Below are 23,475 nucleotides of genomic sequence, written 5' to 3'. Positions count from 1 at the left end.
AAGTGAATTAGATTAAATCGCAGAGGCCTTTATTGAGTATCTGGGGTTTCCTGGAGTGCCAGCCAACAGAAAAGAATCCAATGGACCGGAGACAACGGAGGTGGTAGGAGCGAATGTGAAAGAGTTGCGGGTGTGGATCGGTTTCGCAGACGCACACACGGGTGATTTCCTTTTCGGTACTCAATTGATCTGCAGCCTTGCAGGGTTGAGTGTAAGGGTAGATATGTTCAGAATAAATAAAATGGCAAAATGTCGACAAGAACTTGGTCGTGGGGGTTGTATAAGGGGAAAGAGGAATGAGATAGGGAGGGGGGAACAAAAGAGAACTTTGACCTTGGATCAAGTAATGTGATTGGCCAATACAACGGAACAGGACGGACCTGATCAGGACTCGTGCCGTCAATTGGTTAGTCGAGTCCTGGAGTCCTTTTGGGGTGGTAAAACTAGTAAAGCTAGTAAAATCATGGGCAAAAAAGAAAGTCCAAAAAGTCAAATTTTAAAAAAAGCTAGGAACAATGCTGGAGGGAGAGGACTCAGCCACATGAGTGAGGCTGGTGACCCAGTTTTATTACATGGAACGTTTCATCGGTTCTGTAACCTTGAATTCCTGATCAGTATTGATGATGACAGAGGAAAAGATGGAAAATGGGGATATGAATGACGATTACAAAATAGGATTTGCTATAGTAAGACTTAAATTCACTCATGGAGATTCCATCTCGAGCTAAACGAGAGAGAAAAAGCAAATATCAAGACTTTCCCCTCAAGATACGGTTCTACTAACCGAAAACCCCCTAGCGGTTCCTGTCTAACTCGTAATCTGAGCGGGACCTTACGAAGGAACCGGTTTTCACCAAATCATTCCCTGTCTTCACCGAAAAGGCTTGGTAGTAAGGATTAGACGATTAAGCGACCAACAAATTCAACAACCTTGACCTTGAAAAAATCAGATGAATACATGACTTATTACAGGTTTGCTTCCCGACGAGAGCGGGAGTGCGCAAAGGCGACATGTCCATACTCCCGGAACCCCGTGTTGTGCTCCCGAAGGATGATTGCGCGTTGCCGGAAGTGCTTCGTATGGTGGTACGAATCATGGACCGCGATGCTATCCCATCCCACATAAACGACATATGATAGCGTCCCCTCAACAGGCTCCACCATCCACCCACCCGTTACCCCAATACATCCAGGTACCGTGGAGACAATACTGGTCCATAGCGCCCACGTTTTCTCCCATCCTGCGGGATCGGGCGTCAAATAAATGGCTGTCCCTGTCACTGGGGCCCCGTGCCCAAGACTCTTGGGGTTTGGTGAGAATTCTGAAATCATGGCATGGCGCACCGTTAGCGCTGTGGCGCTATCAACACCTAGGATAACCAAGTTTTTAACAATCTGTTGCCAATCATGCGAGGCGAGAAGGGCGTAGTGCTGATGAAGACTGTCTCGGACTATATGGATATTAATCAATAGTGAGCTATGCCTTGCTAATGCAACTATCGATTTGAATTCGCAATCTCACCAATATGGAGGTGTACTTCTCCTGTCTTTTCGACATGACGTCCCCAATAAAGACGACGGAACCCTGTCCATTTCTCAAGAATATCCAGTACCTGGGACCATTCTTGGCCCTCTTTAGTAGAAAGGTTATCGATCTGAACTTTCTCCTGAATAGGGAGAATGATCATCTGAGTGGGGACTGCCGAGCGTGCCATATCGAAAGTCTATGCTTGTTCAAACCACAACCTCAATAGAATCAAATATAAGTTATTTTCGTCGAATTTCAACTTCTATATACCACGTTTCATCAAGTTCAAGTGTTAGAATGGATTGCCGAGGGCCGATGACCGCGGGTTAATGAGTACAATGTATAGATAATGCGGGGTATAGGCTGGCTCAGATGTCAACATACTATACCAATTATTGGCTGGACGGTCTGCTACATGCATTATTTCTGAGCATTATTGGCATGTCTATGTGTTCTGCAGAGTTATTGACTTGGCCCTTAGCTGATCGGCTACATAACTCTTATTAGTAACGTCAGGCCACAGTACGTTCTGAGCTAAACCTTGGAAGTGGCTGAAATGTCTCCAATAGCCGAACACGCCCTATGTATGCGTTGTTGCTAAGCAATCCGTACCTCTCTATAAGCAATGTCGCTCAGACTTCAAAGGTGCTGTGTTCGTAACACCGTGACACCGTGACACGGCCAACCGAAGCCACTATATCTACGGTGATATTTGCCGAGCGACGGTATACATCTACCGTGACATCCCACTAACTGCATTGGGTAAAGAGCTGTAGGTCAAGCATCGCTACTGCAATGACTGCATATTTTCCTTAGAGCGCCCAATATACTGGGCCCAAGACCGTTCAATGAGATATGGACATGGTACTTCATGCTCCCGTGTTTGTTACGCCAATTGGATACCGCACCAAAAACTACCGGAGAGGCTGCGAACCAACCCTGAAATCAGAATGAGCTGAGCCTGTCAGCGCTGTGGTGTGTTGGTAAACATTGGGGCCGCCCCGAAGTAGACTGCATCGATTTTGCAGTGAACATTTTGTGAGCTGATCGCTAGGTACCTGAGACTGTTGACCTAACGGAGTCGTAGTCTAATTAGGCGACCAAGAAATCGACTTCAAGACCCAGGGCGGCAGAAGAGAGATCGACGACTAGTAAGTGCGATCGATCTTGATACGCCGGTAGTTCCATCTGCCAAGGCCTCGATATGATAGAGTTCGTATCCGTCAAGAGTATGAAAAAAAGCAACAAGGGATTTTCGGCCGGGCCGTTCGTATAAAGACATGATTCAATATATTCAAGAAGTGCTGGCTTCTGCAGTTATACAATCATATAAATGTATCGCCCAGTAACCTATTAGTCTACTTCATGCTCAAGACACGCGGGATAAAGTCATACAATTGGTGCGTTGACTCCTGCTATGTTTACTAGTACCGCAGGGTATCTATATTTTCGCTTCCAATTGGGTCTTCATACTGCAATTTGGTCTCAAGCATATCCTCTCCAGGGCCGTATACTTGAAACTACAAAGCTGAAATTCAGATACATCTCGTAGGGCTGTTGTAATTTACAAAACACAGCATGTAAGAAATACCATGCTGCGCCACAGCCTCGCGTGGGAAGGTGGTACTCGGTGGAGCCGGAATGGGAAATTTGTTAGTCATGACGTCAAGATGTTTCAGCTCTTCTGGTTCAATACTGTTTCATCACGAGAACAAAAGGAAGAAAGGGAATTCGAGGAACGTTCCTGGTGACGCATGGAGTAAGAAGGGCTCAGGTACAATTGGTGGTTGTACTCGCATTGAACTAATCGGTGATAATCTTTACCGCGTTCGGCAAGGACAAATACCACCACTGCAGGTGGTCTACTTTACAAAGTCAAAAAATTAAATATCTGACGATAAGACATTGGAGAAAAATATGTACAAACCCCAGCCAACGGATAGCTGAAAGATGGGTCTCTCTGCGGATCATGTCTCACAACTTCGCCCTGCCATCCGGGGAGACAAGTGCGCCGTCTTTCCGAACCGAAAAATCTTTGTTCACCTCCCATCCCACCCATGTCCGAAGGGTATCCTCGCCTCCATCTCCAGGCATAAGACCTCCACCAGTCCAGCCGCCTTCATCCGCCTTGAACGGGTGAGCAGGCGTTTGAGACAAATGAACAGCGGGCCGTTGGTCATATCCCGCCGCTTCGAGCTCGCCCTGCTCCAAAACAGGCGTCGCACAAGCATCGGTCCCATCAAAAACAGCCTCCCACTCTGCCCGCCTCTTCTCCTTGAAACGACGAGTGAACAGTTCCCTCAGGGCAGGCCAATTATCACGATCTTCCCGGGCCGGGATCTTCTTCGGATCAAGCTCTAACCCTTTTAACAAAGCGGCGTAGAACTGCGGCTCCAAAGCCCCAACAGCAAAATATTTCCCGGCATCCTTTGTTTCATACGTATCGTAATATGGACACCCACTGTCCAACAGATTCTCTCCCCTCGGCCCATCCCAAGCGGGAGTCTGACGTCCAAGTCGTGGCATAGTAGCTAGATACGCCGAGCCGTCCACCATATTTGCTTCGACCACTTGCCCACGACCAGTATGTGTACGAGCTATCAATGCGAGGACGATCCCAATGAAACACATGGCGCCGCCACCGGCAAAGTCCCCGAGAATGTTTCCCGGGGCGAACGGCTTATCGCCTGCGCGTCCGAGCATAGATAACACGCCTGATACGGCGATATAGTTGATGTCGTGACCGGCCATGTCTTTGTATTTTCCATCGCGGCGGAACCCAGTCATACGTGCGACAATTAGGCGTGGGTTGTGTTTTAAAAGAACATCCGTTGGAGACAGGCCGAGTCGCTCAAGGACACCGGGCCGGAAAGGGTCAATTAGCACATCTGCGTTTGGAAGAAGGCGTAGCAGAACATCCTTTGATTTAGCGTCGCGTAAATCGAGAGTAATTGAGCTCTTGTTTCGCGTCAATTGGTCGCCGCTGATAGCTTTCGGACGGTCTATGCGAAGCACGGAGGCACCGTAGTCGGCTAAGAGGAGACCGGCGAACGGGCCTGGGAGTGAAGTTAGGATGGGGATTTCTCGAGAATATGATCTCAAAACATGCCTGGTGCTAGACCAGCTAGCTCAATGACCCGAGTTCCTTTTAATGGCGGGGCGGACATTTGGACTTTTTGCGATTAAGAAAAATGTTGGCCATGAAGTGTTCAAGTATTTAATAAAAGGCGATCCACCCGTTCCCCGCTACCGAGGTCCGTAGCCTGCTTGTGCGGGGGAGCCGAAGGAGGTAAGCTTACGCATCTGATCAGTGATATACAGCCGATCTAATGGGCTACAATACAATTTATTCCCTTAAATTTTGGGGAGACAGACTGATCGATGAAACATTTGAACATAAATACATAAAAAGCATAAAAAGCATAAAAAGCATAAATTTACTGCGATCGCCAATCAATCAACTAGTCAAAATGTTTCAAAATCAAACATCAGAAAATTTTGGATCATTTGTGTATTCAACATTGGTAACCTTCACTGATTCCGGTTTCAAATCAATATCCTCGTGTGTCAGGCTTTAGCCTGGTTTAATAATTGGCAATACTGGCTCCCAATAGTATCATCTTTATCGTTGTCTCGACGATACGATAATAGTAATTCAAAATTGTGACGATATCGCATCGTGAAGAGCTCTAGATCTGTGACATGTTTGGAATTAAAGATGTGGAATATGGGCATCGTGTTAAATCATTAAGTTTGCTATGCAAGGCTTGGTATCAAATAAAGTAAGAAAGAAACAAAGAAAGAATAAACAAAAATAGAGCTTTTTCTCTAGACCAAAGAGACAGAAACAAAAATCCGATTTCCCCAATGCCTGTCACCAATGCCATGAAAGTTCTCACCCACTCAATTATCATCATCGTCGGAGTCGCTATCGAAAGCATCCTTTACAAAGTGTCCAACTTTTTAACCTTGGCCCACAACCCATCATCGGAATCAGACTCAGAGTTATCGCCATCCTTATCATCGTCCCCCACAAGACCCTCTGTTGTATCGACAAGCCCAGCTATAAAGCGATTGTATGAATAAGTATCTATGTCAACAGGCGATATAAAATAATCACTCACAGAAACTATCTACAACTCCTGCTCCCATACCAACAACATCTCCAATGCCTGGATTTTGCCCTATAGAATCCATAGAATTCGTCTGATCATATGCCGTCGGTGCATTGGAGGTTGTGGCCATTGGAGCTGCAACAGCTGAGGTCATTGGTGATACTTGTGCGATATCTGGGGTGTTCCAGGTACGCTCGCCGGTTTGGCAGTTCACGTAGTAGTATCTCTGGCTGTTAGGGTCCCATCGGGAAACCCACGGAGAAGGGCCGCCTTCCTGAGGTGGGTTTGAAGGGCCTTGGGATCCGTAGACAGGAGTCGGTTTATAGGTCTGATAAGCATGGGTACGTTGTTGAAGGGGGTCGAAGTCAGCATTGCAGCCAATAACATGGCTTTGGCTTTGTCGTTCTTTTCTGTGAAAGAAGCCCATGTTGCAAGTCTTTGGATGGATGTATTGACGAGCTTTGTGGTATTTTGGATATTCCAAAGGAATTGTAGAAGGATGAGTCGAATATACTATTCGAGTTTGAAGGATTTGAATGCCATCTTATATGTTCGGTGATAAGGGGTTTTCACTAAAAATATCTATCAAGTTTAGTCTAAATTATAAATTATTCATGGATGTAATAGATCTACATGATTCTGGTTTCTCATCTTCACTTCTCATGGGGCCACGGCTCATACCTAATTAAACCTGTTATCCAATCGCCATCTAGAATTTCGAGTCTGAGCTTTACTAAATATTGCATCGGGTCTATAAATTCAAGCATTGAATGGCCAATGTTTCTTTTTTTCTAAATAAAGACATTCGATTTTTCCAATACGGAAGTGATGGACTATGGGGGCCGCGAGCCTTCTCAGCTATCTTCAGCCCAACCACAATATTTCTTCGCAGGTATTACTTCAAACGGGCCGGTGATCCACTTAGCGTACGACACCAACAACCTCGCGACCTTGCTAGCTAAGCATTTCGAAGGTTTGAAGACCCATTCGTTCAAGAGTTCTCGTCGTTGCAGGACAAAGTACGCTCTATTTCCTGATGCCGTATAAACATAATCTACCTAGCGATGTTGAGTTCATGTCTTTCTAGGTTTTTTACTACTGCGCTTAGCTTAGTCTAGGGAAACAAAACTCTGACATGCGCAAAGATAAATCCCAATGTCTATTTAATCAATTGCATCCGTTCTTAACCCCTAATGTTCAGCCGAGCTTTTCTCCGAGTAGAATGACAATCGATGCGACCTAGGTCAAATTTTACATCTAAATTTAGGCTGTGAGAGCTTGTTCTATTGTTAATTGCGACAACAATTCTAAATGGACAAAGCGTCTAAATTACCCGCACCCCACACCGAATATCACCACGGAGAATAAATTTTGGCTCCATTTTAGCTGAGCTCACGAAACTGCGCTCAGATAATGTCAATTAGGTTAGCTTAAAGTCTCAGGTGATAATTTAAGGTGATACGGCTATCTCTTTACCTTAATTATTGTGTTATGTTTATATATTCCATGTTTTATACCAAGTTTGGCTTTGAGATGTATACTCGATCGCAATTTCAAAATATATTTCCGTAAACCGTCGAGCCAAAAAAGTTCAAAACACCTTAAAAAAGCGCAGAGAACATACAATTAGCGATGGAAAGAATGAAATAATACGATAAAGATATACATTTGCCTCGGAAGAGAACTCGAAAGTGAAAGTGGACCTATCATCGCGTGGAGTTGATATTCATCCACCCGGAGATTGAATCTATCATGAACTACTACCCACGGAACAAAAGTTCTGAGCCCAGGAAACAGTGAGCCTGGGGAATAGCTAGAACTTCCCTTCAAGTACATGAGTTCTACCCGAAAGTGCAGTAGGCAAATTGAATGAACTCTTGTTATCCTATCATTGAAAGATTTGACTTGATCTTCCCCCGAATTACCTGAAATTGCACATGTGATGTCCGATGGGCTGATTAGTCACGGTATACCAACAGCCTGCATCAATTTACATGTTTCAACGCTGAGTTTAAATGGGCCATTATGGTATATATTTGGTGGATGTAGAGGTTCCAGACGTGGGTGGAAGCTCGCCTTCAAACTGATGGATATACGTATACGTCCCGATATTTACGAATCGATTGTTTTGCAAAGGGGCTTAGTATCATCAAGGATGGCAGTCTCATAAGAGAACTTTGTCTAGAGCAAGAATAATCCAATACTGTTTGACCACATGGATTGTCAGAAATCCTCACCAAGACGACCTGGTATCGTCAGATCTCGCCCCGCTAAAGAGCAGTGCAGACAAATCCCTCTATACTCATTGTCAAGAAAAAGGAAAAGCCCCAGAAAACGGAATATTGAGTGAGTATCCACTCCGGATAGAAAATATGGAAGAAAAAAAGGATATTTTTCATTTGGCTTTCATCACAATGCGCCTGGTTGATCCAGAAAATGGTAGGTTGGGCCTCATTTTTATAGAGTCCTTCAATATCAACACACCGGCGCCGTTAAACCACCATTGCAATATGAACCTTGACCCCCCCACTCGTAAGAGATCACTTAAGCCTTGTTCTGGACAGCCTCACGACCCTTGGCAATGCGCGCAAGGAGAGCCTCACGGTCCTTGTCGATGTGCAGGTTGGTGATGACCAGGTTGGAGGGAGAGAGACCGATGGGAATGCTCTGGCCGTTGGTCTTCTCGCGGACAACACGCTCAACGTGGACGACGTACTTCAGACGGTAGACGGAGGTGATGCGGCCCTCACGACCCTTCTGGGAGCCACGGGCAATGGTGACGGTGTCGTTAATGCGAAGGGGAACAGCGCGGACCTGTAAATTCTTCAGTTAGAATCTTCTTCCCTCTCATTCTTGCTTTCCTTGAATCCGTCTGGCCCTTTCTTGTCCGTGTTGATTTTTGCGTCTTCAATTTTTCGATACCCCATTTCGGCCACACCCGGATCAATTTCAGAATTTTCTTGGTCGGATGAAACGTACGTTGTACTTCTTCTTCAGCTCGGCGGAGAGGGGAGCGGACATGCGCACACGGCGCTCGCTGGAGGGAGCAGAGAAGTGAGCCTTGCGGGACTTGCTCCGCGAAGAGGCGAGACCTATCGGGAATCGATCAGTATTTGGGAAAAGGCGTTGGGCGAAAAGCGAGGGAAGCACGCACTCTGGTTGCGAACAGCCATCTTGATGGAGCGTCCTTGAGGTGGTCGTGAATGGGCTCAAGTGCACGGGTTGTCGGTGGTCGGTTGAGGAGGACTCTTTAGCGTGCTGAATATTCGATGTGGGTTGTGCGTCACATGATGTGCCGCTTGGTTAGGGCTGCGAAGTAGGCATTCATTGGCTGGATGAGTGGTATCCATATTATGTAATCTGAACAGGGACACCGCCTGCTGCAGAGGCTTAACGTTAAGCCTTGGTGCCTTGATGCCTTAACATATGGACACAACATTTCAAATTGACACCTGAACCAGTTGACATCTAGACTGTGGAGGAATGCAACAACGCTTGTGATTGGCCCATTTATACTACTTGTTCAGCCGACCGACTAAACAATTGATGTGGATGAAATTGATATATCATTAATCAAAGACGAAAGAGTGAGAGTCCTTATGATGAAAGTGGTAATGATTTTCTTCCTTGTTAAGGAGATGTTGTATAATTTTACTGGTCAATGTAAATGCTTCTGGAATATTTCCGGAATATCGCTTGCCTTGGCATAAACCCCGTTGAAATGTTGATAAAATCCATTGAGAAACGTTTAGGCTATCTCTATCGATAGGTGAAGTACGATCAATAGGCCACATGATTATGGATCACAATTGTTCCCATTTGAAATACTCAAAAGTAAAGAAAATATAAGATAAATCACTAAACAAGCTAGATATGAAACCAAATCTAGATTGCCAAAGATCAGATATTAGAAGAAAAAGTTGCTAAGATCGTAATGAGACATTTGGAAAAGTTTAAACAAAACTCCAGAGTATAAATAACTCGCCGAGATGGTGTAATATGAACAGACGACGACACCAAAACAGCATTTTACATCAAGAGAGCGGAAATAACAACAGCGAACATAACGCTGAAGATATTAATTATATCCGAACGAGAGCCAGCGGCATTGAAGGCTGGTGCGATTCCCTCAGGTGTGGAAGTGGGTGCACCCGAGCTACCAGAGACAGTGCTCGTGGTAGTTGGGTGGAAGACAAATGACGGGCTGTGGCTGGAGGTAGAAATTCCACCAGCTCCAGGAACCAGAGCGGTTGAGGTGGGACGACCAGGAACACCGCTGGAAGAGCTGGGCAAAGTGGGGGTCACAATCGAGGCAGGGGCGGTGTAGGGCACGGTCAAAGTGACACTGGAACCGGTGGGTCCACAGCTCTCACAGAAAGAGACAGTGGTAGTAAATATCTCGGTCTCAGTTGACTGGACGACAGTAGTCTCTGCTGATGGGATGCCGGTAGTCTCTTGCTGAACGGCGGTAGTCTCTGTAGTAGCCTCAACAGATGACGTGGGGTTGGGTAGAGTCAGAGTAACAGTTGTCGGGGTCGCAGCGCACTGGGTGCAGACAGTCACAGTGGTAGTCCAGCCCTCGGGGACAGTGGCGCTAGTAGTGGAAGCCCCAGATGGAGGGTTGGTTACAGTAGCGGAAGCTGTGGTAGCGGTCTCAGGGCAAACATAAGTAGTGTATGTGGTCCAGATAGTTGTGAAGCCAGTAGGGCAGATATCAGTGTACGAAGTAACAATGACAGTGGTGATTGTCTCTGGAGCGGATGAGGCAGGAGCAGAGGTCACTGAAGGCAAGGCAGTGATGGTAGTCTGAGTAGTGCCCTTGCCACCACTTGGCTGTGGCACACCGGTCGCACTGGACGTGGAGCCAGATCCAGCGGCATTGGATGTAGAGCCTGATCCGATAATAATGGTGCTTGTTTCAAGGATACCAGAGGAGCTTGAAGAGGCAACAGAAGTGACAGACTTCGAGATCGAGCTTGGTAATCCTGTTGACTCTGAGGTACGAATGAGCGTAGAGGTGGAAGACTGGCTAGACTCCGGAACACTGCTGGAAAGACCAGAGGAAGTAGGACGGACAGTAAGAGGAGTAGAAGAAGAAGAAGAAGAAGAAGGAGAAGAGGAGCTGGAAGATGAATGATGGGGACGACCGCTCGGAGTACGAGTAGAGTGAGGCCCAGTGGGTGTATGGGAGCCCGAGGGCTTCCAGCTTGAGTGCACATGCGAGTGGGAGTGTCCGTGTGAGTGGGAGTGCGCATGCGAGTGCGAGTGGGAGTGCGAGGAGTGGGTCGCAGAGCTTGAAGTGGTGATCGAGCTGGACTGGACGGAAGCGCTGCTTGAAGGCACCGACGAGGAAGTATGGGCTGGCAATGGGCTCACGGTACGGGTGATGGTCAAAGTTGGCGAGGCAGAGGAAGAGCTGGCAACGACCGACGAGCTAGAGGCAACTGAGGAGCTAGAGACAGCAGAAGAGCTAGTAGTGACCACACTGCTAGAAGGCACCACTGTGGAAGAATGAACCGGTGTAGGAGTCACAGTGGGAATGGTAGATGTTGTCGAATGAACCGGAGGAGGGCACAAAAAGTCAAGAACCTCCTTCATCTGCTCACAATAGGTCCATCCTCTCCAGTCGGTGTTATTATCGGAATATGTAGCCTCCCATAGCATAATACCACCAAACTCAGGATACTCGCTCACGTACTCAACCAGAGTGAAGACTTCGGCCGACTCTAGGTAAGACTCAGGGCTAGATACACTGGCCGCACCAACAGCTGCTGGAAGTCCGACAAAGAGTTTGGCATCGGGGTTGGCACTGGTCTTGATGACATTGACCCAACCATCAAAGTCAAAGCCCACGGTTCCTGGCAAGGCCCCAGATATGAAAGCACGGGCATAGCATGCATCTGTGTTATAGAATTGAACCCAAATGAAGTCAAAGTGGGAGTTTGAGATGGCATCGCTGAGCTGCTGGTCGGGGATATTACACTGAGGAGCACCTGAGATGTAGAAAGACTCGAGGGGATACTTGGCATAGTGGCTACGGAGGCGGTTGATCATTGCAGCGTATCCTTGATATTGTTAGCTGGCACTCCGATAGATGATAGAGAAGCTTGACTTACCATCACCACCATCAGACTCGATATCAAAGTCGAATCCATCGAGAACATTAAGCTCAAAGGGACGAGGGAAACCCTCCGCGACAGCGCTGGCATTAACAGGACCGAAGGAATACCATAAGAAATCAGCAAACCACTCGGCGACCTCATCACTCATGTCACCAGGATTTGCCGAGTCACCACCGATAGAAAGAAGAACAGTCTTTCCATTTGCCTTACAGCTGGGGATATCCTCCCAGATCTGATGGCAACCCTTGAGAAGTGATGTACCATCATAGACAGTTCCATCACACTGGTTACCAAAGTTCGAGCCTGGCCAGTCACCGACTTTCTTGGGGAAGACATTGATGAATCCCAAGTTAATGATATCCATCGAAGTCTCCTCGCAGAAGTGGCTCAGGCGAGGCTGGTTAGCACCTTGTCCCTATGAAAGCGTATCAGTGGAAGGCAAACCAAAACCCAAAGACATAGTGGCGTACATAGTAGACAGCAACGTTGGACTGGAGATCCACATCGAGGGCAAAAGAAGCCGACAAAAAGCTGGACATCAACGCCGCAGCGCCGGCAAAAACCTTCACTCCAACCATTATAAAATCGAAAAAGGAATGACAACCGAGCTAAAAGAATGTCTCAAGTAGTGAATGAGTGAAAATGGCTATATAGCACAGTTCGAAAGAACGAAAGGACGCAGACAAGTGCCTGCAGGGTTATCACTCAAGGAGAGAGAGTGGGAGAAGATTTAGGGCATATAGGAAGTTGAGAAATAGGATCTCCTAGATTAAAAGGAAGTGACACCTATCTCCCCTTCTCAGGCACAGGCCTTGGAACGGGAAAATCCGAAATTAGTCTAAATGGGCCATCCGGAAAGCTCGGCCGGCTAATGGATGTACAGCTATGCTATCACATCATCTCATTGAGCCAGGGTACCTGGCTAATACCCTGGTACCTGATTTTTCCTTGGTTTCTGGGTTCTTAGCTTGTACATCGAGTGTCCACAATTTCCACTTTTCCACTACTATACTCCACATGACCCTGCTTGGTAGACGAAAGAAATAATAATAATAATAAATGAGTTATGCTTCATACTAGAGCCTCGCCGCCTGCACAAGACTCCATCATGTACATAGATAATCCATTTGTACATGAGGTAAGTGAATACCTGTTCCTGTCTGTATACATTATGAGAACGGGTAATTACGAGCGAGTATCTTAACGGCTAAAATATTTTTGTTATGTGATCAAAAGAGTCGAACTGTCCACCAACCAGAATGAGGATGATGTTTAGAGCCGCATCAGGATCGCTAAGTTTGCCAAGGATCTCTAGGCTCAGGGTCCGGGCACAGAGCCCAAAATGGAGGGCGATATCTAACCGACCTCGAGAAGCCAATAATCATCGACGGAGAGCTCCGCCACATGGACTATGTGGATATTATAATGCATTTGTGTATACTGTACTCCGTACAGCGTCGCCTTTGTACCATGTTTTCTGGGCACCGTCAGTCTAATCTCGGGAAAATTATGGACCTGGGAATATTTGCAGTTGAACGTGAGATATGTAATATCTCATATCTGGTAGGTATATTATTAAATTCTTCACCTTATCAAGAAGGGGAAAAAAATCCTAGGGAAACCCCATTACAAAAACCGGAGGAAATTAACAGCAACCACGTTGTGAACAGCAGCATCGCAACCGAGATTCTCTTAGTGGCAGAGCTAAGCCTAGTGCCAGCGCTAACTTGAACCAGGCACACCAATCAGCACCCGAATCACTCAACAACACACGGTCAACCCGGCACCAACCGGATCAGCACACCGTTTACCCATCGGAAAGTTCTTTTTAGCCCCAATTTGCCTACAGTTCTTGATCATTTCTTGGCCACCCGGAGTACCACCGAGTAATGTTACCCTGAAAAAAGTGGAGAGATCACAACTAATCTCGCTATCTCACAAGGTACAATTACGATTGTTAGCGCAAACAGCACTCCAAAAACCGAGTCCGCTCACATGTTTCCCTGCTAATAAAAAATGATAAATAAAACGCTGCGCATGCCCCTCAAGTTCCCTTGCTCTACGTTCGCACTAGCTACCTGAAAGGGCATGACCGGTAAATTAAAATTAATCCACACCTAAATTTTGGATTTCCGTCTACGACCTAAAAACTCGAAGCCAACAAGGCCAGAGTGTAGATCTCTATTAAGGAGTCCTCTTTGCCTCCTCGGACCGGTCCCCACGTCAATCTGCGTTAATCTGCCGGTAGGGCTAGTGTAGAATGTTCTTGGCAGGCAACAAAACTTGTTCATCTCGTTGGTTTCCTAGCTTAGCTTAGTACATTCTGTTATCCCCCGAGCCACGGTGCCCTGATCAATAGTCCAGGATGTAGACCCTTCCAAGATCCACCCATACAGCCTCTCGCATCATTGTCGCCTCTGGGGCCAGGCTAAGAAAGTCAATTTTATCCAGGGAAATTCGACGATGGCTATGGAGTGTTAACAGTTTTAGTAAAATTTGAATTAAACGTTGAGGGGCTTTCTAAGACTAGATTTTTTTGGGTTTTAAGTCTTCGACTGGAATTTTCTTTCTCTTTATTGCGCACTTGTTCTTTACTTTCCTTATTTGTTTGCCTCTTTAACTCGTTGCTCTCGTTATCGAAGAAAGAAGAAAGAAGGGAGAGAGAATAGAAAATCTTAATAAGTCCATAGGGTCCAATCGGCTCAGCTGACCAAAAAAACAATTGTACTCGAGAAAAGCCCCAGGATCCTGGATAGTAACCTCGCTTCTGCGCAATTGGGTAATCATCACTTTATATGCTTGGGCGCATCGTCGTTTAGCTTGGGAATCCTTCCACCTCCTATTTCTCAAATACAACCACTCTTGGTGTTGAAGAATATAGTTTACTCTGCTCAATTTGCAGTCATACATACATCGATATCTAGCAAATAACGATATTTTACACTTCGGGAATTCCGAGATCTATGATGCCTGCGCTCTTACAACATGACATTGAACCACCTACAAGCATACCTTTTCTAGATGGCAATGCAGTACCCAGTCAATATATTACCCCTCTAGTGTTTACATCTCCCTTGAGACGAACTTGTATAGTAACAGGATGGTATTCTCGTCAATATAATACCAGCAATGTACTCGCTTTCTTCTAACAGGCTCACCCCTGAGGGGTTGCCCCACCGGAGAGGGGAAGAGGACCCCCGCTGTCCAGGGAATACTGACAACACCAAGAGGCGCCCAGCGTGTGGAAATCAAATACAACGCCACAAATATCCGACATAAGATGGCTGACCCAATAGAGACATTGGAAACAGGCCCAGCGTTCTTTCTCACCCCAAAGGGCCGCATGGTACTGGGCGAAGGCGTCACCTACCGGGCTAGTGATTCTACCCTCCACTGGTTTGATTGTCTCTCCTCTCCAAGCGAACTATACGTTTTGCCAGTGGATCCACAAACAGGAGCTGCGACTGGCCCATCGCAAATAACCCCGCTGTCAGACAGTATCACAGTTGCTGCGTTTCGTCAAAATAAACCCGGCAGCTATGTCGCCGCCTATTACCAAGGCGTCTGCTTCCTAGACGAGGCGACCGGACAATTTGACGTAGCGTGTGAAATTATTCCATCCACAGAGCGGAGCATCCGCCGATTCAATGACGGTGGTGTTGATGCAGCCGGGCGTTTTTGGCTAGCTGAAATCGACCTTCAGGCCATAGCCTTTCCCAATGGAAAAATACCGGCTGATTATGGCGTTCCCAAGGGACGTCTTTGGCGATACGATCCAGATGGAAGCTTGCATTTGATGCTTCCGGGGGGGATTATTTGTGGAAATGGCGTTAAATGGAGTCCGGATAATCGGACGAGTAAGTGACCCTGAAATCACCATGTGTCCCGTACTGGTATAAGAGTGGCCCAGAATGGAAGACTGATTACTGCAGTGTATTTGAATGATTCTTTTGCTATGAAAATAACAGCACTAGACTTTGATATTTCCACAGGAAATGTTTCAAATCAGCGAACCCTAGTTGATTTCCAGGGGACGAACGGCCAGCCAGATGGAATGGTTTTAGAGTGAGTACTATCAGCACGACACCTGAACCGAGTATGGATTTCTTTATTGACTGTGTTGTTATTTAGTTCTGATGGTAATTTATGGGTGGCCATCTATGGAGCCAGCAGTGTTATGGTTTTTAATCCGGAGGGGAAGCTTTTGAGACAAATCAAACTTCCTGCCGTGTACCCAACTTGTCCAACCTGGGGAGGTAAGAACAACGATATCTTGTATATCACCACCGGAACAGATCGTACAGGTAATCCGGATCCTAGTGATGAAGGTGGTCATATGTACATGACTCATGTCACGAATGTCCGTGGAGAGAGCAAGCATGAGTTTGGTGGTTAAAGAGTTACACATGATTTAACCACACATCAAGGTTGTTCTATGCCCTTTCAAGCAGCTCTGAATAGAAAGATGATCCTCATAAAAGTTTCATGAAGACGCCGTAGGAATTGGCTAGCTATTTAATGACAGGTTCTCCATAGGTGTTTCTTTAAGCAAGACTCCACAACCTCAAATTTCGATGCGCGTATAAACACGAAATGGGCATAAAGATAATCCAGAATGTTTTCCATCGGTCAAATCTCTCCCTTTACATTCTCTTTTATTGGGGCTTGTCTCTTCGTACGCTAGTCCCTTGAACTAGTCCCTTGAACTAGTCAGCTAAAGTTTGGTAGGATAGCGTATTTTCTGACAGAAGTGGCCTGGCTTAAGCTGAGAAACTTCATAGCATTCCACGTCAGAGACTGTCAGTGTTTTCATGTGCAGGCCGAAGTGGTCAAATATGAGGCTCCTGGATGCTTTACCTTGTTGTCCCTCGCCGTCGACAGGAGGGCCCCTCGGATCATGTGTTAGCGTTTAAGAAGATTCGGGATAGCAGTTTTGCCTGTCAAATTATAGAAGATAATTCTCGATATAAGGTCTTTTCAATAAAACTTGTAAATTGTCGGACAATCTGTTGTACTAATGGTGGTACGATAGTTAACACTGGTAAGGAGGTGTAGATGTAGGTGTGGTTGTTGCGGAACGTCATCGAGGGATGGTGCTCCCTACAAACCAGACCACACAAAGCGCACCCCGACCCTACTTTGAAGTCCCTCCAGGGCGGCCCTAGGTCAACAAAATAATAGGTTTGACACATTTTGCAGGAATTCTGGCAATTTCGGAGATTTTCACCAGGAGTAGGCGAACAGTGACGTCGGCTGGTCATGATCTACAGGGATGGAGTCACCACACCACGTCTACCAGAAAGAAAGCCCCTACCACTAGCCTGAGAAGTGGGAGGACCTCCTAGTTCAACATTCCATCTGGGCAGCCGATCAGCAGATTGATTAATCTGCCCCGAATCAATGAAGGCCATGGTCGCGGCTGGGATTCTTTCCATGCCCGCCCCTCGGGAGGCACATTCCACCCCTCCACACTCTTTTCGCGTCGACGCGCGACGGAGCCTATGGAAGCTCATTTAATTCCTTTTTTAGTCCTAAGGGCCTGCTCTTGTTCCTTACCATCCCACCATCCACAATTAATGAAGTTTTAGGACAACAGTGGCCGGTGCTTACGGCTATTCAATATCCTACTGCCTCCACACCCCTTCATTAGGATATACTCTTTCGCTTCAGCAGATTTTATACTCGACTGTTCCGGTTATACAGGGAAGCCTGTATAGCGGTCTCTCGCAAGTTGCTTCAACATGTCTTCTGGGTTTTCTGTGGCACCACGCAAAGAGGGAACATGGACTAAACTGGTTATATTTGCTGCTATCTACTGTTTGATTCTCGAATCACTTCTGCAAATGGTTTTGGTGTTATACCTCTATGGAAATGGCAAGGTCGACTCAAAAATGACTGCTAGTTTGGTGCTAGCACTAGTATCGGTATGTCTCGGTGGGTTTCTTATATACAACGCGTTACTAATTTGTTTGCAGTCCATTCTATCCATCCCGTTGATTTCACTTCAGAGCTTGGTCGCCTGGCAATACAACAAAATTGGAGGTTTTGGCCAGCAGAAGACAGTATTGCATAATGTCTGCACTTACGTTCTGAGAATCGCCCTTATGATGTGGCTCGCGACAAGTGTCTCTGGTCTGGTAGTTGCTGCACAGCAGGTGTATTGTTTGCCCGAAGGGACGCATGCGACGTTCTGGCGAGTCGGGATGAGCTGTGCTTTTCATCGGGCGACAGTCATTGTTTCAATTGTGTCATTGTAAGTTAGGAAGACCTAACTTTCAGATGACTGCCGACTAACGAGGAATTTCTAGGGTCACTGTGTGCACACTCTACTGTGCTAGAGAACTTTGTGATCGACCATACGATGTTTCGATCATTGGAATATACCGGCGCCCAATGTTATTGAAAGATGGCAGTATCTTCTCTGGACATAGCTGGGATAGCGACGAGACCCTCAGAAACGAGATCCTAAATCTGTGTCGCCAACATGATGGAAAAGCGGCGGAAGAGCCGTGGAGCGTGGATCCACTGGCCAACAAAGTGAGATGTCATCCCAGTATTCGACACCCAGCTCCAATTTGTCTTCGTCCACAACTTCGAGTAAACACGGATCAAGGCTCTCAATACGGCGAGATTGCCTCGGGAACCACCGCATCTCCAGACGACACCTTCCCTCGTATCTCTCCAGGAGGCCAAACACTGAGCGATTTCTTCTTCCCTATATCGCGAACTTCTACCGTCCTGACAGCTCAGACGTCCAGCGAGTCACGAAACTTGCTCTCGGATTTCCCCGTCCCAAAGGTCCCGGCCATTCCAAAGCAATACACCAGTCACAAGCGAGGAAAATCGTCTCTATCATCTTTGAAACGCTTCTTCCCCAAAAACCTCCCATTCTCGCTGCCTTTATCATCGGATCCTCAGATCCGCGCACTAGCAGATCCAAACGCCGCGTCCGATGTCGAAAAGCAAGTCGTCACGCCATCAATGAGAGATAACCCCCCTGAAGCAGTTTCACAAACTCCTGTTTCTACAACCGTGAACCAACCAACCAACACCGTCACCAAAGAGCAACCTTCAAAGCCCGAGGGCCACAATCGAACAATGACCATGAACTCCGCCGATGCTCCAGAAGTAGTAGTTCAAAAGCCTGAACCAGTGAAAGTCAAACGCTCCCAAACTGCAACAGCCAGCTTCGCCCCAACCCAAATATCCATCCATCACCCACACCACCCCAACTACGTCCCACTCCCCCCATCATCCCGCCCATACTCCCAATCATGTCGAAAAAACTCCTCTCCCCTTCCCTTTCCCACCGACTCAAACACCAACAGGCGCACAAACGCTCGTAAGCTACCAACCATGCACCATCCCGTCCGCAGTACCACCTACCAATTTGATAATTCTATTCCCCGCCATACACAAAGCCAGTACCAGCCGCAATACATCGCTCCTCCAGCTCGGTGGGCAAGCTTCCACACCTTTGATCCCCGCCAAGCAGGAGCTGCTGTACCGCGTCGCAACGATGTCGAGGTCATTTATCCTAGCACCCGCAGGCCGAGAAGCAGTACCAATGGTGGGTTGAATGGGCCATTGAGCTGTATCATGGAGTCGGCTTCTACCCCGCGAGCTTCTGTTGATGAGTCGAAAATGAAGGCTGGAACTCCAGAGCCAACGCGGAATGTCATTGACCAGATGACGTACCGGGGTGCTAATCGCACTAGCTTGAGCTTTTATTAGCCTCGTACTTTGTGAGTAATGCGGTTGTCTGCTGGTCGGACTGCTGTTTCTATTTCTTGATGTTCTTTAGTCTTGGATGCCATATAAGTGTTCATGGAGCGTTGTATGATGGGCGAAAACGGTGGCCTTGTTTATCTAGTGTTGCGTTTGATATTAGTCTCTTGTTTCTTTTTCAGATATACTCTATATACCAGATTCGTCATAGTAATGAAAGATCACAAGTTCTTGAGAAGTTATGTCAACCAGTTAGCTTGAAGTGTGAAGTTTCTAGATTATAGAGTCAAATCGGCCCCTTAGAAGAGACTCACTATAAATCTTCTTTGCAATGTCGTTCAATATAAGCCTGCGATTCGTATTATGGTGGGTTTATTTAGATCCACGTAAAGAGCAAGATGAAACACTCATTAACAAATTTCAATTTACAGGCAGAAAAGCAATTGTACGCCACCATGAGCTACCCCAGAATGCAATGGGCTAATACACAATTGAAAGAAAACAAATCCATATCCATATCCACATCGAGACCAGTCCCGATATAAGACCAAAAAAACCAAAGACGACACGCTGACAATTAGGCCTTTCTTTCCCGGCTTTCCCGGCTCTTAGATCGGTGCTTCTGAGAATACTTGTATTTGTATGCTTGGCCCTGCTTTGTCTCTTTCTTGCCGTCACGATTCTCCTTCCCCTCAGCAAAGGCACCAGGCCCACGGCCCATTTCCTTCTCACCCCAGTACATCATCAATGCTTTGGCCATGCGATCTCGCTCCTTGAGGAGTAGATCAACGCGACGTTCCCACTCGCGCTCTCGCTTGTCTACCGATAAAGAGATACGTTGGTCAATTGCTGCGGCAGTCTCGTCCTTAGCGGCAATAACGGCCTCAAGACGCTTGATCTCTGACTTGAAGGACCTGCGCAGCTGAGTATCTTGGGTGTTTACCGAGGTGCGTAACGTAGTGAGTTCGACTCTAAGCTCGGCTTCGCGTTGTTCAGCGGTAGTAAGAGAGTTTCGGATCTTACGCATGGACTCAGCATGTGAGGAGCGGAGGGTGGAGACCGCGGTAGAATGGGCTGTCTGAAGGCTCATGATCTGGGCTTGGTGGGCTTTTTCTAGGGCAGCTGTGTCTGGAGCGTTGTTTTGTTCTGCGCTAAGAGCGCCGTGCGCTTTGGGTGGAGATGGCGGAGTGCTAGGAGGCTGACCGAGTGCATCTTCTTGAAGGCGAGCGATGGTTTCAAGAGATTCTGCATGCTCCTCTTGTGTTCGAGTCAAGTCATGCTGTGTCTGGTTCAGAGTTGTTGTCAACTCTTGCACCCGGGCTGTAAGGCGTAGATTTTCAGATTCGATGGTTTTAATGAGGTTTTGCATCTCGGTTGCTTGCTCGCGGAGGCAATTAGCTTCAACTTCTGCGGCCCTTTGAGCGCTAGAGGCGTCTTGCACTTCTTGTTGGAATTTCTTCATCTCGTCGCGTAGTTGCTGCACATCTGAACTGGCGGAGAATTTCTCTTGCGTCGGGGATTCAGGTTCGACCTCGGACTCCGGAGGGCCTAAGTCTTTGATAAGATCAAGGATTTCACTGTATGTGCTACGGCTACCGAAGGGCAAGTCAGCAGCCATACTCTTCAGAGCGCTCTCTTGTGCCTCCACTTGAGATTGTACGCGAGTGAGGTCAGCCTCAAGGGACTGGTTTCTCTCTTCCAGGGGTTGATTTTTTGTTTCAAGATTAGTCAGGCGGTCCTCAAGAGCTTCGTAGTCTGTGTTGGCATTGTCCAATTCCGTTTCCAATTTCTCGTTTTCAAGGGCCATATCATCAAGATCTGATTTGAGACGCTCGATCTCATCGTTCTTTTCACGAAGATGCACCTCTTTGGCATGTGTAACATCTTTCAACTTCGCCAGTGTCTCATCCATTGTTGCGTCTCGCTTTTTCAGCTGTTCTTGAGTGAGATTCAGCTGCTGTCGCAAGTGAGAGATCGTCTCTAATCTCTCTGCATCTAATGAGCTTTGTGATTCTTGATTCTTCAGCTGTTGTTGCATATCACGAATCTTTTGCTCAAGGGGAGCAATATCTGTAGGGGTTGCGGCTGAGGCCGATTGCCGAAGAAGGTTCTCGCGCTCATCGGCTTGCTTTTCAAGGGTCTGAATCCTCTCAAGGAGCACCGCTTGTTCCCCACTCTGAATTTCAATGGCTGCAATATGCTCATTTTTAAGCTGCAGCTCAGCCTGAAGATGTCGGATCTGTTCACTCGCCGAGGCTGCCTCTAGTATCCGACTACGGTTCTTAAGAAGCTGTTCATCTCGATCATGGAGTTCCTTTTCGAGCTGCGCCATACGCTCTTGTAAACGTTCTTCTCGTTCTTCTGCTTGATCTCTCCAGCCATTCGACATTCTGCGAGAAGATGGTGACTCCGGGCTTGGTAACCCGTCAGCAGGGTCCTCCTCAATATCTTCGAGTTGAGTTGAATCCTTGGCCAGGGCACTGGTTCGGTGCAAGACATGCGATGGAGTAGACATGTCCACTGGTGGGCCAAACTCGCTGTATTCCACCGAATCAGCCTCCTCTTCGACCACCGGCTGTCTTGATCGCAAAGAGGAATGCCTCAGGGATGTATTGGCCTCGTTGGTGCGGGATTTCCGGGTACTCGACATGCCTTCTCCCATCAAGTATTTCTCCATATTGGCCGTGAAATCTTCCGGGCCACCGACATCAGACAGCCCATCCTCAATATCGTTTTTCATATCTGGAAGCGGGATCTCATCTTGTCCGTCTGCAAAGTTACCGCTAGGAAATTGGCTGAAGTCCAAGGTGTAGTTCGCGAGTCGAGCATCTAAATCCGATCCTGTTGGACTCCCTGGAGCTGAATGGTGTGAAAGACGATGTATTTCATCTTCTGGGCCTTGCTTGTCATTATTATGGTGTTCAGGTTCAATTTCATCGTCATCATCGTCTTCGGGCCCGAAGTGATCGGAGATGGGGCTTTCGGCGCGCAGCGGGGAATCGGGGGGAGTCGGACTAGTCTCGTGATTTGCAGGAGGAGAAGAAGGCATGTAAAGGGGAGTTACTAGAGTCGACTGTCCAATGGTGTCGTGTGAGGTTGGGAAAGGCGACGTGTAGCCAGCGTTGGCCATGGCGGCGGACGCGTCTGGGATGCGCAGTAATGGATGCGATCAAGCGAATGGACCAAAACAGTTTTTGAAATTCAGATCGAGAGGTATTTTCAGATTCGCATGATTTGCGATCAAATCCCGGTGAATAAAAGTAAATAACAATAACAATTTTGCGGGGACTGAGTGAACGATAGAGCTTGAAACAACAGAGATGCGGGTCAAACAAATCGATCCGCGTTGGCCTCAGGCACTCTATTTACCTCCTACCAATTTAGGATTAGACTTTCCCCATCTATCACTCTTACACAATACGAAGTAGATGAATATCCATGGATAAACACAATATACATTTAATTTCATTCAAGTTCAGCTGAATGCTTAGAGTTTATTACATGACGTATCTCATGTGGATTTCCATTCCCCAAGTGCCGGCGGCACAACGGATGGCTCATGGGATTTCCAAGTATGACATGCATGTGCAGAGCCCTCATGGCCGAACTCCGTAGCAGCTTCCTCAAATTCGCGGGCTGCTTTTTTTGTTGCTCGTCCACCTGCAGAAGATATCTCACGCTAAGATTTGGTGAGCATATTCCACGGAAAAAGAAGAGACTGATTGAAATACTCTCATACCTGCTTCACGGGGTCCATACTATGAAATCCACCACTACCTTTCGCTTTCCCGCCTTTTTTCCCACCTCGATATCCTATTTCTTCTAACTCTTCTCTAGGGCGGTTGGCAAAATTCCCTGGGTTCGGATGATGTCTATGCGCGACGGTGGCAATGGAGCGGTGGCTTCCGAGAGCGACTGACTCGAGCCGCAATACTGCGAGGCGAGGCAAAAGAAGCGACATTATTCGAAAGTAATAACAGTT

General features: G+C 47.1%; 9 protein-coding genes across 9 annotated transcripts; 2 read left to right on the top strand and 7 right to left on the bottom strand.

The window, feature by feature from the left end:
• Positions 1 to 966: 966 nt before the first annotated feature.
• N7478_005630 (uncharacterized protein) lies at positions 967 to 1,715 on the bottom strand (the record flags this gene model as incomplete). Its single annotated transcript, XM_056921844.1, has 2 exons — positions 967 to 1,451; positions 1,523 to 1,715. The coding sequence occupies 2 exons, from the start codon at positions 1,713 to 1,715 to the stop codon at positions 967 to 969; spliced, it is 678 nt and encodes a 225-aa protein (XP_056779881.1).
• A 1,787-nt stretch (positions 1,716 to 3,502) lies between these two features.
• On the bottom strand, positions 3,503 to 4,695 carry N7478_005629 (CaiB/BaiF CoA transferase family protein; the record flags this gene model as incomplete). Its single annotated transcript, XM_056921843.1, has 2 exons — positions 3,503 to 4,584; positions 4,650 to 4,695. 2 exons carry the CDS (start codon positions 4,693 to 4,695, stop codon positions 3,503 to 3,505), a joined length of 1,128 nt encoding a protein of 375 aa, XP_056779880.1.
• A 777-nt stretch (positions 4,696 to 5,472) lies between these two features.
• N7478_005628 (WW domain-containing protein) lies at positions 5,473 to 6,070 on the bottom strand (the record flags this gene model as incomplete). Its single annotated transcript, XM_056921842.1, has 2 exons — positions 5,473 to 5,591; positions 5,653 to 6,070. The coding sequence occupies 2 exons, from the start codon at positions 6,068 to 6,070 to the stop codon at positions 5,473 to 5,475; spliced, it is 537 nt and encodes a 178-aa protein (XP_056779879.1).
• Positions 6,071 to 8,187: 2,117 nt separating this feature from the next.
• On the bottom strand, positions 8,188 to 8,816 carry N7478_005627 (60S ribosomal protein uL24; the record flags this gene model as incomplete). The annotated part of the gene is made up of 3 exons (XM_056921841.1): positions 8,188 to 8,457; positions 8,623 to 8,735; positions 8,798 to 8,816. 3 exons carry the CDS (start codon positions 8,814 to 8,816, stop codon positions 8,188 to 8,190), a joined length of 402 nt encoding a protein of 133 aa, XP_056779878.1.
• An 856-nt stretch (positions 8,817 to 9,672) lies between these two features.
• chiA1 (class III chitinase ChiA1) lies at positions 9,673 to 12,343 on the bottom strand (the record flags this gene model as incomplete). Its single annotated transcript, XM_056921840.1, has 3 exons — positions 9,673 to 11,708; positions 11,760 to 12,180; positions 12,236 to 12,343. The coding sequence occupies 3 exons, from the start codon at positions 12,341 to 12,343 to the stop codon at positions 9,673 to 9,675; spliced, it is 2,565 nt and encodes an 854-aa protein (XP_056779877.1).
• A 2,702-nt stretch (positions 12,344 to 15,045) lies between these two features.
• On the top strand, positions 15,046 to 16,161 carry N7478_005625 (SMP-30/gluconolactonase/LRE family protein; the record flags this gene model as incomplete). The annotated part of the gene is made up of 3 exons (XM_056921839.1): positions 15,046 to 15,622; positions 15,734 to 15,830; positions 15,897 to 16,161. 3 exons carry the CDS (start codon positions 15,046 to 15,048, stop codon positions 16,159 to 16,161), a joined length of 939 nt encoding a protein of 312 aa, XP_056779876.1.
• Positions 16,162 to 17,506: 1,345 nt separating this feature from the next.
• N7478_005624 (uncharacterized protein) lies at positions 17,507 to 19,499 on the top strand (the record flags this gene model as incomplete). Its single annotated transcript, XM_056921838.1, has 3 exons — positions 17,507 to 17,689; positions 17,741 to 18,018; positions 18,074 to 19,499. The coding sequence occupies 3 exons, from the start codon at positions 17,507 to 17,509 to the stop codon at positions 19,497 to 19,499; spliced, it is 1,887 nt and encodes a 628-aa protein (XP_056779875.1).
• A 571-nt stretch (positions 19,500 to 20,070) lies between these two features.
• N7478_005623 (putative spindle pole body associated protein SnaD) lies at positions 20,071 to 22,623 on the bottom strand (the record flags this gene model as incomplete). The annotated part of the gene is made up of 1 exon (XM_056921837.1): positions 20,071 to 22,623. One exon carries the CDS (start codon positions 22,621 to 22,623, stop codon positions 20,071 to 20,073), a length of 2,553 nt encoding a protein of 850 aa, XP_056779874.1.
• Positions 22,624 to 23,004: 381 nt separating this feature from the next.
• Positions 23,005 to 23,454, bottom strand: N7478_005622 (uncharacterized protein; the record flags this gene model as incomplete). The annotated part of the gene is made up of 2 exons (XM_056921836.1): positions 23,005 to 23,172; positions 23,233 to 23,454. The coding sequence occupies 2 exons, from the start codon at positions 23,452 to 23,454 to the stop codon at positions 23,005 to 23,007; spliced, it is 390 nt and encodes a 129-aa protein (XP_056779873.1).
• Between the last annotated feature and the right edge of the window lie 21 nt (positions 23,455 to 23,475).

Source organism: Penicillium angulare (genome assembly GCF_028827245.1).
Source record: "Penicillium angulare strain IBT 27051 chromosome Unknown utg000004l_segment0_segment0, whole genome shotgun sequence".
NCBI lineage: Eukaryota > Fungi > Ascomycota > Eurotiomycetes > Eurotiales > Aspergillaceae > Penicillium > Penicillium angulare.
This window is presented reverse-complemented; position numbering and strand designations above follow the sequence as displayed.